This window comes from Glycine max, chromosome 15, assembly GCF_000004515.6.
Source record: "Glycine max cultivar Williams 82 chromosome 15, Glycine_max_v4.0, whole genome shotgun sequence".
Taxonomy (NCBI): domain Eukaryota; kingdom Viridiplantae; phylum Streptophyta; class Magnoliopsida; order Fabales; family Fabaceae; genus Glycine; species Glycine max.
Genome location: NC_038251.2, coordinates 48,551,224 through 48,565,593, shown reverse-complemented (window position 1 = coordinate 48,565,593; position 14,370 = coordinate 48,551,224). Strand labels below are relative to the sequence as shown.

The following is a 14,370-nucleotide window of genomic DNA, read 5'->3' as shown; positions in this document are numbered from 1 at the left end:
ATTTTTCAATTTTAATATTTATATATTTGTTTCACTATTAATTTTTTTAAATGAATAATTTTATTTATGTGTATTTATTTTTCAAAATATATTGCATCTTCATTATTACTTAAATGAACAAAATATTACAATAAATTTTAATATACTTAATTTTAAGATAAAATTAACTCAATTAAAAATATAATTAATCAATTTTTTTATTAATAATATAATTATATTTAACATAATACAAAATATTTAAAAAATTTGTTTTTATTTATATAAATAAATAGATATAAAATGATATATATATATATATATATATATATATATATATATATATATATAAAACCGTTTCATTTTAAAATCTATTGACCAACTTTTCCTTCTTGTAATTCGAAATTTCTGTTATTGATCTTATCTATTCCTGGGAAACAAATCATTCTTCTTAATGGACTTCACGTATGTGATTTCTACTTAAAATATTTTAATATTATTAGTTAAACAAAAATGTTTAAAATATAATTTTAAAAAATTGTTATAAAAATTAACCATTTACTATGCAAAATTTATAATTAAATAATAATATAAAATTCTTTTACATTCTTCTAAATATATTCATATCAATATTAATATATTCTCTCAACACAAACTATTACAAATTTTGACTTTCTTAATAGTTTGATTGTTACATAAAAAACTATGTTTTTTTATCTTTTATAATATTTTCAACTTACTAGATGAAACACTAATCTCACTATGTATCTAGTTTATTAAATAAAAACACTAATATAATAAAAACATAATAAATATCATCACTTTCTTGTTTGAATAATTAGATAAAAAAGATAAAAGAAAAGGTCAGAAAGATAACTTGGAGAGCAGTGTAGCACCGCATAGATTTTGCCACTGTAAAATCTTATATAACTACTGGTTCTGCTTCTTCAGGTTTTATTATCTTTCCCTCTTGTCTTTGACCCCAGCAAACAGCAAGAGAGAAATGGAAGCAGCATCGGCCACAATTCTGCTACTGATACTAATTCTTGCTCTGATATGCTCATGGAAGGTTCTGAACTGGTTATGGCTGAGACCAAAGAGACTAGAAAAACTGCTAAGAGAGCAAGGTTTTCGTGGCAATCCATACACCCTTTTCTTTGGAGACTCCAAGGAGTTTCTCAAGATGAGAAAGGAAGCCGTATCCAAACCCATGACCCTCTCTGATGACATAGTGCCACGTGTCTCTGCCTATGTCCAACATAGTGTTAACAAGCATGGTATGTTTATGATTGTACTCTTATAATTTTCATCTGTTTTCCTTTTTCTTTATACACTTTGTGATTTTGATAATTCATGTTCATGCACTTTATTTGGGATGTATAAGTTCTTTTCTTTATAAATGTTCTAGGTAGTGACTATGTTTTACAGTCCCTTATACTGTGTGTTGTGTTTGTTTAGTTTATGTCGAAGGTTGTCGAGGAGTCGCTTATGGTGTGTAGATTAGTTCACTTCATTAAAGTGCCACGTTTAATTGTTATGATTGGTACTTAGCTTGTAGAAATTTAGATAGATGCAAGAGTGAAAATAGGCTCTACTAGTTTGAAAATGAAAAAATATTTAATGAAAGATACTTTAAGAAAATGTGAAAAAAGTTAGTGGGACAAAATTTTTGTGTGTTTGGATTCTGGTTCACACAGATCTGATGCGCATTAAAGATGCAACTATCAGTTGCTTTTGCTGCGTTTTAACATGAAAATATAGTGAGATGTGGATTGCTGAAATTATTCCAAACATAGTCTTAATAATAGCCAAGTTTCAAAGTTCAGTGTCATGTTGACAATAAAGTTGTAGAAGTAGAATGTTGAAGCTCTGTTACATGAGTGAGTTTGCTTAAACTTAAAAAAATACTTTAAAATAAACATTTTTTAAAAAACAGATAAGATTTCTTAAAATAAACTGAAAACTAGTTTTCTTAAATAAAAATAATTTAGACAAATATGCTAAAAAACAGAAAATTGCTTATTTTATTAAAATAAGTATTTATTTCTGCAGATGTCCATTAAAAATGTGAGGTAACAGTGCTTTTTAATTTTCGTTTCTGTTCTGGTCAAAACGTATAGCAGCACCTATAGGCAAAACTTACTAGACTATTGTGATTCGTCTTGGGTGTTACAAACAGTATCCTTTTCTCTCATTGCGTAAGCTTCTTCCATTAAGAGCAATGTAATATGAATCTTCCTTGTAGTTCCATAAACACCACTGCATCTTTCATTTCTTAATTACAGCCAATCAAAACTTAACGAATGAGGCAACCTCCAAGCTAGACCATTGTCCATACAGAGTAAGCAGAGATGCTCAAGTTTTACAATATTGTCACCACCACCATGTATAGAACAGACACCACCATATTGTATTGATTCTTGTAGTTGTGGCACTCCTTTAGGCTAAGATTTTCACCTAGGAAGCCACCTTCACATTCCTGATTTCTTCCCATAAATTTATTGAAGTTTTTATGCAGGAGGTAACTGGTTGTATCTTGTAAAGAACCATGAACATGATAGCATGTTTACTCAAAATAGGATCCTGTATGTCGCATTAGCCTATCATCTGCATGCATTCATTGACTGATTGCTTTGGCAAGAATGCCGTCTGTTGTCGGTCCATCAAACATAGATATTAATCATTGACTGTACTAAGTCTTAATGATTGGATTTGTGATCAAGCTTGCTGGTTGGTTCTCAACATTGTGAGGAATCAGGTAACATAGTACCCTTTCTTTCTCACCTATCTTTTATCTGTAAGTACTTTGCTACTCCTTTTAATTGTTAACAATTCTTAACTTAAATAGAAAATATAAAACACTTGGATCAATAATGGTGTGTAATAGCTAGGCTAGTCTACCGAATTGCAGCAAGTAATATAGAGGTAAGAATCAACAGTGTGGACAAATTGCAACTAAACTAGAAACTTTCATTTGCAGTTAGAAAATTCGCACAAAATAGGGGGAAGTTCAGAAAACAGGGAAAAATTCACTATTTAATGGTGGTAGTGTCCTATTTATTCTAATCTTCCCTTATGCATCCAATTGCATTCTCAATGCAGATTTCAATTTTCAATTGATGACCAAATTCAGAAGGTTAGTTCTATTGCAATTTCTTGGTAACTAAACCCCAACCCTCAACCGAACATCCTTATTCCATGGGTGAATTCATCTGAGAACAATCAAATGATTAGAAATTCAAATGATCATGCAACAATCAACTCCTATCCCTAGGTAATCAATCATTATGTGGCTTACTTCAGATCTGGACAAGAACAATTCACCAATTCTGAATTCTCCAATTGTGAGAACAATTCTAGGGAATCAAGAGGGACTCTTGTGTTTTCTCACTTTTCTGTGAATGAACAAATTACAGAGGCAATGAAAAACATAAAAAAACATAGCTAATTTGAAGAGTCAAGGGATGAGAAGAAATTAGAGCTCTAAGCCATCTCAAATTTGAAGAAGTAACCTCTTGTTTCCATGTGGTCCTAGCCCCCAAAACAGAAAACACAAGAGTCCCTCTTGAATATTCCTGCTAAAAAATGACAGCACTTTCCAAAATTCAGAAAAGACGTCTATTTATAAGAACCAAGCATGTACACAAGAAGAACAGGGCTTGTGCACACAGAAGGCGAGCACATCAGCCTCCTATTTTAGCTTTCTTTGTGCACACACTGAACAATTAGTGTGTACCCACTACTACTCTGACAGCTCATTTTCCTTTCATTGATTTGAACGTTTACACAACAAATAACCATTTTGCACATGCTAGCTGATGTAGCAGAATAAAAAATCATTAGAATCAATCCAGTACGGGCACAACAGATTATTGGTGTGTACATGCCTATTTTCTTTAATACCTGATTTTTTTTTCGTTTCCTATAAGTTCTAACAAAATGTAGGGCTAAATATATGACATTAATCTTATTTTTCCTTCTAAATAAACTTAAGTTGATTATCATGTAACAAAAGGTTGCAATGGTTTGTTATTCATCTTGAATTAGAATAGTACACATACAAAGTTGCCTATTTTCTTTAATACCTGATTTTTTTTTTCGTTTACTATTTATCTTTAGTGTAATTGCTTAAACCTTCTTATAAAGTTACCGATGGTATGCAGGTAAGAATTCTTTTATCTGGTTTGGACCAATGCCAAGGGTGACCATCTTAGATCCGGAGCAAATCAAAGATGTATTTAACAAGAACTATGACTTCCCAAAGCCTAATTTGAATCCACTTGTCAAGTTACTAGCAACTGGCCTTGCAGGCTATGAAGGAGAAAAGTGGAGCAAGCACAGAAGAATAATCAACCCTGCTTTCAATTTAGAAAAATTGAAGGTTAGTTGCTTGACTTTGCTAGATATAGATTTGTGTTGTTTGAAAACATGTCAGAAAAAACTAGGGAATTGGATTTTGTATCTGTGTGTGTTTGTTTTCTTCTCCTTCTTTTGCAAGGAAACATTTACTCTCCCTAGAAATGCAGCATAGGTTTGACATGCAACATTTTTTTTATATCAGTAAATACATAATATAATAAATAGGAGTACAAGGGGTACCTCAACCCATATACACAGTTCAAAGAAAGAAAAAGAGAAGTCCCTCTCCTTTGTGGTTAACCATCACAAAACCAAAATCTAAATCATATTAGCTCAAACACTTATTCAACCTTGGTGTTGTCCTTTTCAAAGACGATGCTATTTCTATGCAACCATATATTCCAGACCGAGGCAAATGACACAACCCGCCAAGCTTCCTGTAATGTGTTTCCTGTCAGACCGCAACTAAGCTGTAAAAAATGACTCCTAAAGTTTTTGGGCAAAATTACTTGAACCTTTAGTAGAATAATTTCCAAACAGACAAGACAAATGTGCATGAAAGTATGAGGTGACAAGTAGATTGTTCCCACTATTTCTATGCAACCATAGATTCTTCCAAGCATATACTTTTGTAAACAACATAGGTTTGGTTTATAAGCAACATGCTCTGCAGTCTGAATGTTTTTGCGGTTAGTTTGACTGAGGGAATTTTAACTACAAGTTATTTCCATGTTACAACACAGATCATGTTACCATTGTTCCTCCAAAGTTGCAATGATCTGGTTAGCAAATGGGAAGGAATGTTGTCTTCAGAGGGATCATGTGAAATGGATGCATGGCCTTTCCTTCAGAATCTGACTAGCGATGTTATTGCTCGATCAGCATTCGGAAGTAGCTATGAAGAAGGAAGAAGAATATTTCAACTTCAAAGAGAACAAACTGAACATTTAATGAAAGTTATATTGAAAATTCAAATCCCTGGATGGAGGTAACTAATCTGTGATAGTTTGATTTGATAACTAAAGCTTATTAAATGAGTTTTGTTTCACTAAAATACGCTTGCTATATATTTCATGCTGGAAACAATGATTAGCAAATAATAATTATATTAAGAATAAAAGAAATATAATTTATAGGACAACAAATTTATCAAATATTTACTCTGGAATATGTGGTTTCTCTCTAATGCAACTTGAATAGGAAAAAATTACGTTTGGAACTACTAGAAAGTAACCTTTTATTATTCATGAATCTTTATCTTATCTACCATGCCTATTCCTTTACCAACATTGTGTGGCAAGAAGATATGATCTACCACAATTTACAGCTTGTAATAGCAAAATTCTAACTGTTAGAGAACCAAATTATGCTTACTGTCAATAGATCTACCACTAGAGTACTGCAGTTGAGTTAGAAAAAAGCATCCTCTACATATTATAAAAATCATGGGATGGAACAATGTATATTTGTAGGTTTCTGCCTACTAAAACCCATAGGAGGATGAAGGAAATTGACAGAGAAATAAAAGCTTCGCTCAAGAATATGATTAACAAGAGGGAAAAGGCACTAAAATCGGGTGAAGCCACTAAGAATGACCTATTAGGTATACTTTTGGAGTCCAATCACAAGGAAATTCAAGAACACGGAAACAGAAACAGTAAGAATGTTGGAATGAGTCTTGAAGATGTAATCGAGGAATGCAAGCTATTCTACTTTGCAGGGCAGGAAACCACGTCAGTTTTGCTTGTTTGGACAATGGTGTTATTGAGTAGGTACCCTGATTGGCAAGCACGTGCAAGGGAGGAAGCCTTTCAAGTCTTTGGATACCAAAAACCAGATTTTGATGGGTTAAGTCGCCTAAAGATTGTAAGTATTGTATTATTTATCTCAATACTAAATAGTATGCTGCTTATACTTACCACAAATCTTTTTTTGTAACAGGTCACCATGATTTTGTACGAGGTTCTTAGATTATACCCACCGCTAATTGGGATGAATCGATTGGTTGAAAAGGATGTGAAACTTGGAAACCTAACATTACCAGCTGGAGTGCAGGTTTTCCTCCCAACAGTTTTGATTCACCATGACAGTGAATTATGGGGTGAAGATGCTAAGCAGTTTAATCCCGAGAGATTTTCTGAAGGAGTTTTAAAAGCAACAAATGGAAGAGTTTCATTTTTTCCCTTTGGATGGGGTCCTAGAATATGCATTGGACAAAACTTTTCCTTATTGGAAGCAAAGATGGCTTTGTCAATGATTTTACAGAATTTCTTATTTGAACTTTCTCCAGCATATGCTCATGCTCCGACTATGTCAATTACTACTCAGCCACAGTATGGTGCTCATATCATTCTACGTAAAGTGCCAATATGAAATAAATTAGTAGGCTCTTCATTGTGTGATTTTAATATTACACGATTATAGTAAAGCTTATAATGTAATAACAAAATAACTTCTTAGGTACTAAATGTGTTTATTTACTTTCATTTACATGTTTGTGTGTTAATAATGTTTGTTAAATTGTAACTTGGTTATTGAAGAGACAAAGAAAGAAAAGTGACTTCATAAATATATAGCCAAATATGATATTTTTTACTGGATACTTCGTACGTCTTTAGTTCCAACAATGCATGGTTTAGGGACTTAAAATTTTGCAAATAATTTAGGAATCTACTGAAAAATTTAACTAAAATAATATAATAAAAGTTAACCATCTTATCATACTTAATAATTTATATTAACATAAAGCGATCAATTAGCTCAATAGTTTCAATCTAATACTTTAAGAAAAATCTTTATTGTTCATAGTGATACTGACTCTAGCAAGATTGCCCAAGCTTTGGCAAAGAATACTTATGGTATATGCAAAAAAAAAAAAAATTTATAATTAAAGGACGATATAAAATACTTTTATGCATTCTTCAAAATAAATTCATATTAATATATCCTGAAATATATTACAAGTTTTGAATTTCATAATATTTTTAATGTTAAATAAAAACAAACAAAATAGAAATATAACAAAATTAGTACTTTCTTGTTTGAATAATTAGAATAAAAACAAAACAAAGAAAAGGCCAAAAAGATAACTTGGAGAGTAGTGTAGCAAACATAGTTTTTGCCACAGAAATTTATGAGAAGACAACTGGTTTTGCTTGTTCAGGTTTTATCATCTTTCCCTGTTGTCTTTGCCCCCACCAAACAAGAGAGAAATGGAAGCAGCATGGGCCACAATTCTGACTCTGATACTGATACTCGCTCTGATATGTGCATGGAAGGTGCTGATCTGGTTATGGCTGAGGCCAAAGAGACTAGAAAAGCTGCTAAGAGAGCAAGGCCTTCAAGGGAATCCATACACACTTTTTGTTGGAGACTCCAAGGAGTTTCTGAAGATGAGAAAGGAAGCCTTATCCAAACCCATGAATCTCTCTGATGACATAATACCACGTGTTTCTTCCTATGAACAACATAGTGTCAACAAACATGGTATGTTTATGCTCTTCTTATTTTGCAAATTTCATCCGTTTGCCTTTTACTTTATACACTTTGTTATCTTGATAATTCATGGTCATGCACCCTTTTGTCCTTTTCTTATTAAATGTTCTCGATAGGGACTATGTTTTACAGTTCCTTATAAAACGTGTAGTGTTTGTTTAGTTTATGTACAAGGTCGTTGAGGAGTCGCATATGGGGTGCACTGTGCACCTTAAATCACTTCATTTAAGTGCTACAATTGATTGTTTATTTGTTATGGTTGTTACCTAGAGAAATTTAGATAGATAAAAGACTGAAAATAGTCTACTAGTTTGAATAAATTACTTAACGAAAGATATTTTTAGAAAAATATGAAAAAGATACAAGGAAAAAATTAGCAATTGACAAGCTTCATGGTTCAGTGTCATGTTGATCATGACAATAAAGTATATTTGGATTTGACCATGAACTAGTTTTAAGTTTACTTGGTAATATAGTTTTTTTGTATAAAATTATCTTTCAATTTTGAATAGCATAGTAACACCTATTTTAGAACACCAAAACAAAATTTTAAGAGGCTACTATCGTGTAAGTACAAAATTTTCCCTGTTCTGTAAACTCAAGGTAAAAACACCTGCTTTCATACAAAAAACGACCAAAGAATATGGCATAACTAGTTTTAAGTTTACTTGGTAATATAGTTTTTTTGTATAAAATTATCTTTCAATTTTGAATAGCATAGTAACACCTATTTTAGAACACCAAAACAAAATTTTAGAAGGCTACTATCGTGTAAGTACAAAATTTTCCCTGTTCTGTAAACTCAAGGTAAAAACACCTGCTTTCATACAAAAAACGACCAAAGAATATGGCATTATAATATCAAAGAAACAAAAAAACTGAATTTAATTATTCTACCGTGTCTAAGCATTTTATAGACAACAATTTAATAATTTAAGGCCTTTCTTCTTAGTACTCTGAAACCATAGTTATGTTGGTAATTTATTTATTGGGTTGGGGTTGATTATATCTTGGATTTACAGCAGGGTGATTAGGTGTGAATTTGTACTAATAGTTGTGTCAATTTTCAACTCTCTAGTTGAATCATCTCCAGTTTTTTTGCACAGTTTACTATTTGCATATTGTTGTAGCATTTCTTAATTACAGGTAATCAAAAATTATAAATGAGGCAACCCCTAAACCAGATCAAATTCCATCAGAGTAAGAAATGATGATCATTTGTTACAGTATTTGCTCCAACATCACATATAGATAGATTGCTTCTTCATTTATAGCACTCCTATAGGATAAGATTTTCACCTTGTTTGCCACCTTCACATTCCTGATTTCTTCCCATAAACATCTTCAAGTTTTTATGCAGGAGGAGGTAACTGATTGTAGAGAACCACAAACATGATAGCATGTTTAGACAAAATAGGGTCCTGTATGTCACAATAGCCTACCATCTGTATTTATTGATTGATTGTTTATGCAAGAATGCCATCTGTTGTTGCTCCATCAAACATAGATATTAACCATTGATACTCAATCTTAATGATGGAATTGGTGATCATGCTTGCTGGTTGATTCTCAACATTGTGAGAAATCAAATGACAAGTAACATATAGCACCCTTTATTCCTGACATATCTCTTTATCTGTAAGTATATAGCTACTCCTTTCAATATGATAGACACTTCTTTTCAATGAAATCATTTCTTTGTACAATACTGTCCAGCACCCTAATCCTAATGCCCTTGGTAATTTTTTATATGGTTAATGATCCTTAAATAGAAAATATAAATACTTGGATCTGTAGTGGTGTGTAATAGGCTAGTGTATCGAATTGCAAAAGTAATATCATTCCTACGTGGACTGTAACTCAATTACCACGTTCACAATTTGAACTAAAGAAATTAACAGTGTGGACAAATTGCAACTAAACTAGAAATTTTAGTTTGCAGTTAGAAAATTCGCACAAAATAGGGGGAATTTCAGAAAACAGGGAAAAATTCACTATTTAATGGTGGTAGTATCCTATTTATTCTAATCTTCCCTTATGCATCCAGTTGCATTCTCAATGCAGATTTCAATTTTCAATTGATGATCAAATTCAGAAAGTTAGTTCTGTTGCAATTTCTTGGTAATTAAACCTCATCCCTCAACCAAACATGCTTATTCCATGGGTGATATCAACTGAGACATGTATTAGGATTAGAAATTCAAACGATCACACATCAATCAACTCCTATCCCTACATAATCAATCATTATGTAGCTTACTTCAGATCTGGACAAGGACAATTTACCAATTCTGAATTCTACAATTTTGAGAACAATCCTAAAATCACTCTATGAATGACAAAATTACAGAGGCAATGAATAACATATCTAAACGCAGCAAAACATAGCAAAGGAAAAGAAAAGGAAGAGGAATCAAAGGAAGAGAAGTTAGAGATCCTAGCCAGCACAAATTTGAAGAAATTTCTTGTTTCTATAATTCTATTAGGTCCAGCCCCAAAATCAGAGAACCCAAGAGTCCCTCTTGATTGCTGCTCAAACAAGACAAAACTTTCCAAAATTCGCTAAAGAAATCTATTTATAAGAACCAAGCATGCGCACAAAAATAACTGGGTACGTACACAATGAAGGTGCAGTGCATCAGCCTCTTATTTTAGCTCTCGTTGTGCACACACTGAAGAATGTGTTAATACACACTGCTACTCTAGTAGCTCATTTTCCTTTCATTGATCTGAACATGTACACAATAAATAACCGTTGTGCACATGCTAGCTGATGTAGCACAATCAAAATCCACTTGAAGCAACTTCAGTACGGGCACAACAGAATATTGGTGTGTATATGCTACGAGTCCAGTAATCAATTTCATCACTTTGCTTCCTTTCTTTCCATATGTTCTCTCTGCATTAACCAATTTACAAGATTTTGATAAAATTAGTATGGAATATGATGGAAATCTAATCTAATCGATATGACGATGGATTATGCAAACTATAGGAATAAATATATTGTATTATGCTTATTTTCTAAATACACTTGAGAAGTGGATTTATCATGTACCAAAAGGTTCCCTTGGTTTGTAATTCATCTCAAATTAGAATATTACACATAGTTTCCTATTCTCTTTAATTCTTAATTTTTTTTCCATTATTTTAGTTTAACTGTTCAATAAACCTTCTTATAAAGTTGTCAATTGAATGCAGGTAAGAATTCTTTTATCTGGTTAGGACCAATACCAAGAGTGACCATCTTAGATCCGGAGCAAATTAAAGATGTATTTAACAAGATCTATGACTTCCCAAAGCCTAATATGAATCCACTTGTCAAGTTACTAGCGACTGGACTAGCAGGCTATGAAGGAGAAAAGTGGAGTAAGCACAGAAGGATAATCAACCCTGCTTTTAATTTAGAAAAATTGAAGGTTAGTTGCTTGGCTTTGCTAGATATAGATATGTGTTCTGTTTGAAAACTTATCAGAAAGAAACTAGGGAATTGGATTTTGTATCTGTGTGTGTTTGTTACTTGTTTTTCTATTGCAAGGAAAAATTTACTCTCCCTAGAAATGCAACATAGGTTTGGCATGCAACATGTTTTTTTATCAGCAAAGACTTAATATAATGGAATACAGCATAATCTAGGCTAAAATAGAATTTTGGTTTCAATTTGGTTCTTTAGGTTTATAAAGTTTCCCTTTGGTCCTTTATGGTGTCTATGGTAGACCACATTGGTCCTTTCGTCAGTTTATGGCATGCACAATGGGTGTCAATTTTGGCTACTGTGGTATCCTCACCGTTTTCCATGTGTTCCTAAGTTGACTAAATTAGTGTGACAAACTAATAGAAAAACCAATTTGGTACAATAGACAAACTTTGAGGGACCAAAGTGAAACCTTTTCATTTTATGGGGCCAAACTTTTTATTTTGGCCTATAATCTAGTATAATAAATTGGAGTACAAGGGATACCTCAATCCATATACGCAGTTGATATAAAGAAAATGAAAACTCCCTCTCCTTGGCGGTTAACCATAGCCAAATCTAAATTTTGTTAGCTCACACATATTCAGCATTTGCTCTATCTTTTTTGAAGACGATGCTATTTCTATGCAACCATATAATCCACACCGAGGAAAATGACATAACCTACCAAGCATCTGGTAATTTGTTCCCCGTCAAATCACAACTATGCTGTAAAAACTGAATCTTGGGAAAAATTACTTGAATCCTTAGCCACTTGTAGCATAATTTCGAAAATGACAAGAAAAAAGGTGCTTGAAAATATGAGGTGACAAGTAGATTCTTCCAGCTATTTCTCTGTAACCATATGCCGTGCATCATATACTTTTGCAAGCAACATAGGTTTGGTTTATAAGCAACATGCGTTGAAGGTCTGAATGTTTTTCTGGTTAATTTGACCGAGGGAATTTTAAGTCCAAGTTATCTCATTGTTACACCACAGATTATGTTACCATTGTTCTTCAAAAGTTGCAACGATCTGGTTAGCAAATGGGAAGGCATGTTGTCTTCAGAGGGATCGTGTGAAATGGATGCATGGCCTTTCCTTCAAAATCTGGCTAGTGATGTTATCGCTCGATCCGCATTTGGAAGTAGCTATGAAGAAGGAAGAAGAATATTTCAACTCCAAAGAGAGCAAGCTGAACTTTTAATTAAAGTTCTATTGAAAATTCAAATCCCCGGATGGAGGTAAGTAATAATGTAGCAGTTTGATTTGATGATTAACGCAAGATAAAGCTTATTAAAGGAGTTTTGTTTCACTGAACTACCCTTACCATATATTACATGCAGGAAACAATGATTAGCAAATAATACTTATAATAAGAATCAAAGAAATTTAATTTATAGGACAACAAATTTATCGAATATTTAGAGGGGAATATGGGGTTCCTCAAATGCAAGTTGAATAGGAAAAAAATTCATTCGGGGTGTAAAACTACTAGCAACATTTTAGCATTATGAATCTCTGTCTTATCAACCATGCCGATTCATTTACCAATATTATGTGGCAAGAAGATATGCTCTTCCTCTAGAACTGTTAGAGAACAAAATTATGTCTACTATCCTTAGATCTACCACTAGAACTTCTGTTGATCCAGTTAGGAAAAAGCATCTTCTTCGTATTATAAAAATCATCGGATGATGAAACAATGTTTATTTGTAGATTTCTACCAACTAATACCCATAGAAGAATGAAGGAAATTGACAGAGATATAAAGGCTTCACTCAAGGATATGATTAACAAGAGGGAGAAGGCACTGAAGGCGGGTGAAGCCACTAAGAATGACCTATTAGGTATACTTTTGGAGTCCAATCACAAGGAAATTCAAGAACATGGAAACAGAAACAATAAGAATGTTGGAATGAGTCTTGAAGAAGTAATCGAGGAATGCAAGCTATTCTACTTTGCAGGACAGGAAACCACCTCAGTTTTGCTTGTTTGGACAATGGTGTTATTGAGTAGGTACCCTGATTGGCAAGCACGTGCAAGGGAGGAAGTCTTTCAAGTCTTTGGATACCAAAAACCAGATTTTGATGGGTTAAGTCGCCTAAAGATTGTAAGTATCATATTACTATCTTAATACTACATATATAGTATGCCCTTAATAGTTACCCCAAATCTTTTTGGTAACAGGTCACTATGATTTTGTACGAGGTTCTTAGATTATACCCTCCGGTAGCTGGGATGACTCGATCTATTGAAAAGGATGTGAAACTTGGAACCCTAACATTACCAGCTGGAGTACATGTTTTACTTCCAACAATTTTGATTCACCATGATCGCAAATTCTGGGGTGAAGATGCTAAACAGTTCAATCCTGAGAGATTTTCCGAAGGAGTTCTAAAAGCAACAAATGGTAGGGTTTCATTTTTTCCATTTGGATGGGGTCCTAGAATATGCATTGGACAAAACTTTTCCTTATTGGAAGCAAAGATGGCTTTGTCAATGATTTTGCAGCATTTCTCATTTGAACTTTCTCCAGCATATGCTCATGCTCCAACTGCGTTGATTACTATTCAGCCACAGTATGGTGCTCATATCATTCTACGTAAAGTCACAATATGAAATAAAATAGTAGACTCTTATTGTGTGATTATAGTACACAACTACGGTAAAGCTTATACTTTATTACCAAAATGATCACTTCTTAGATCCTGTCATATGTTTAATTACTTTCATTTACATGTTTGTGTGTTTATATCTTTTGTTGAATTGTAACTTTGTAATTGAATAGACAAAGAAATAAATGTGATTTCATACTAAGATATACAGCCAAATATGATATTCTTATAATTAAATATTGTTGATTCAATATTGAGAGTTCAAATGCTCGAACCTCTATTTCTCCAAAGTCAACCCAACACTAATAATATAAATACAATATAGTGTATTTTAGGTGTGTATTTGAGGGAAACGAAGCACGAGAGAAGAGAGAAGATGAATCGTGTTTCATGGTAACATTGTTTTAATAGCATTAGATAATATTACCTCTGGTCCAGTATATTAATTAGTACAAGTTATCAACATC

The 14,370-nt window shown here is 32.8% G+C and overlaps 2 protein-coding genes across 4 annotated transcripts; both read left to right on the top strand.

The window, feature by feature from the left end:
• The first annotated feature begins 883 nt into the window (after nucleotides 1-883).
• Nucleotides 884-6,906, top strand: LOC100808851 (cytochrome P450 72A68). 3 transcript variants are annotated; one of them, XM_006598074.4, is made up of 5 exons: nucleotides 884-1,253; nucleotides 4,140-4,357; nucleotides 5,079-5,323; nucleotides 5,808-6,201; nucleotides 6,277-6,906. In XM_006598074.4, the coding sequence occupies exons 1-5, from the start codon at nucleotides 980-982 to the stop codon at nucleotides 6,706-6,708; spliced, it is 1,563 nt and encodes a 520-aa protein (XP_006598137.1). In that variant the 5' UTR covers nucleotides 884-979; the 3' UTR covers nucleotides 6,709-6,906. The 3 variants fall into 3 exon arrangements, with proteins under 3 accessions (XP_006598137.1, XP_025981751.1, XP_040865415.1); XM_026125966.2 differs by lacking the exon at nucleotides 884-1,253 and adding an exon at nucleotides 2,030-2,734; XM_041009481.1 differs by lacking the exon at nucleotides 884-1,253 and adding an exon at nucleotides 2,748-3,112.
• Nucleotides 6,907-7,431: 525 nt separating this feature from the next.
• On the top strand, nucleotides 7,432-14,105 carry LOC100808323 (cytochrome P450 72A68). Its single transcript, XM_003546703.5, has 5 exons — nucleotides 7,432-7,821; nucleotides 11,032-11,249; nucleotides 12,285-12,529; nucleotides 13,005-13,398; nucleotides 13,476-14,105. Exons 1-5 carry the CDS (start codon nucleotides 7,548-7,550, stop codon nucleotides 13,905-13,907), a joined length of 1,563 nt encoding a protein of 520 aa, XP_003546751.1. The 5' UTR covers nucleotides 7,432-7,547; the 3' UTR covers nucleotides 13,908-14,105.
• Nucleotides 14,106-14,370: the final 265 nt, after the last annotated feature.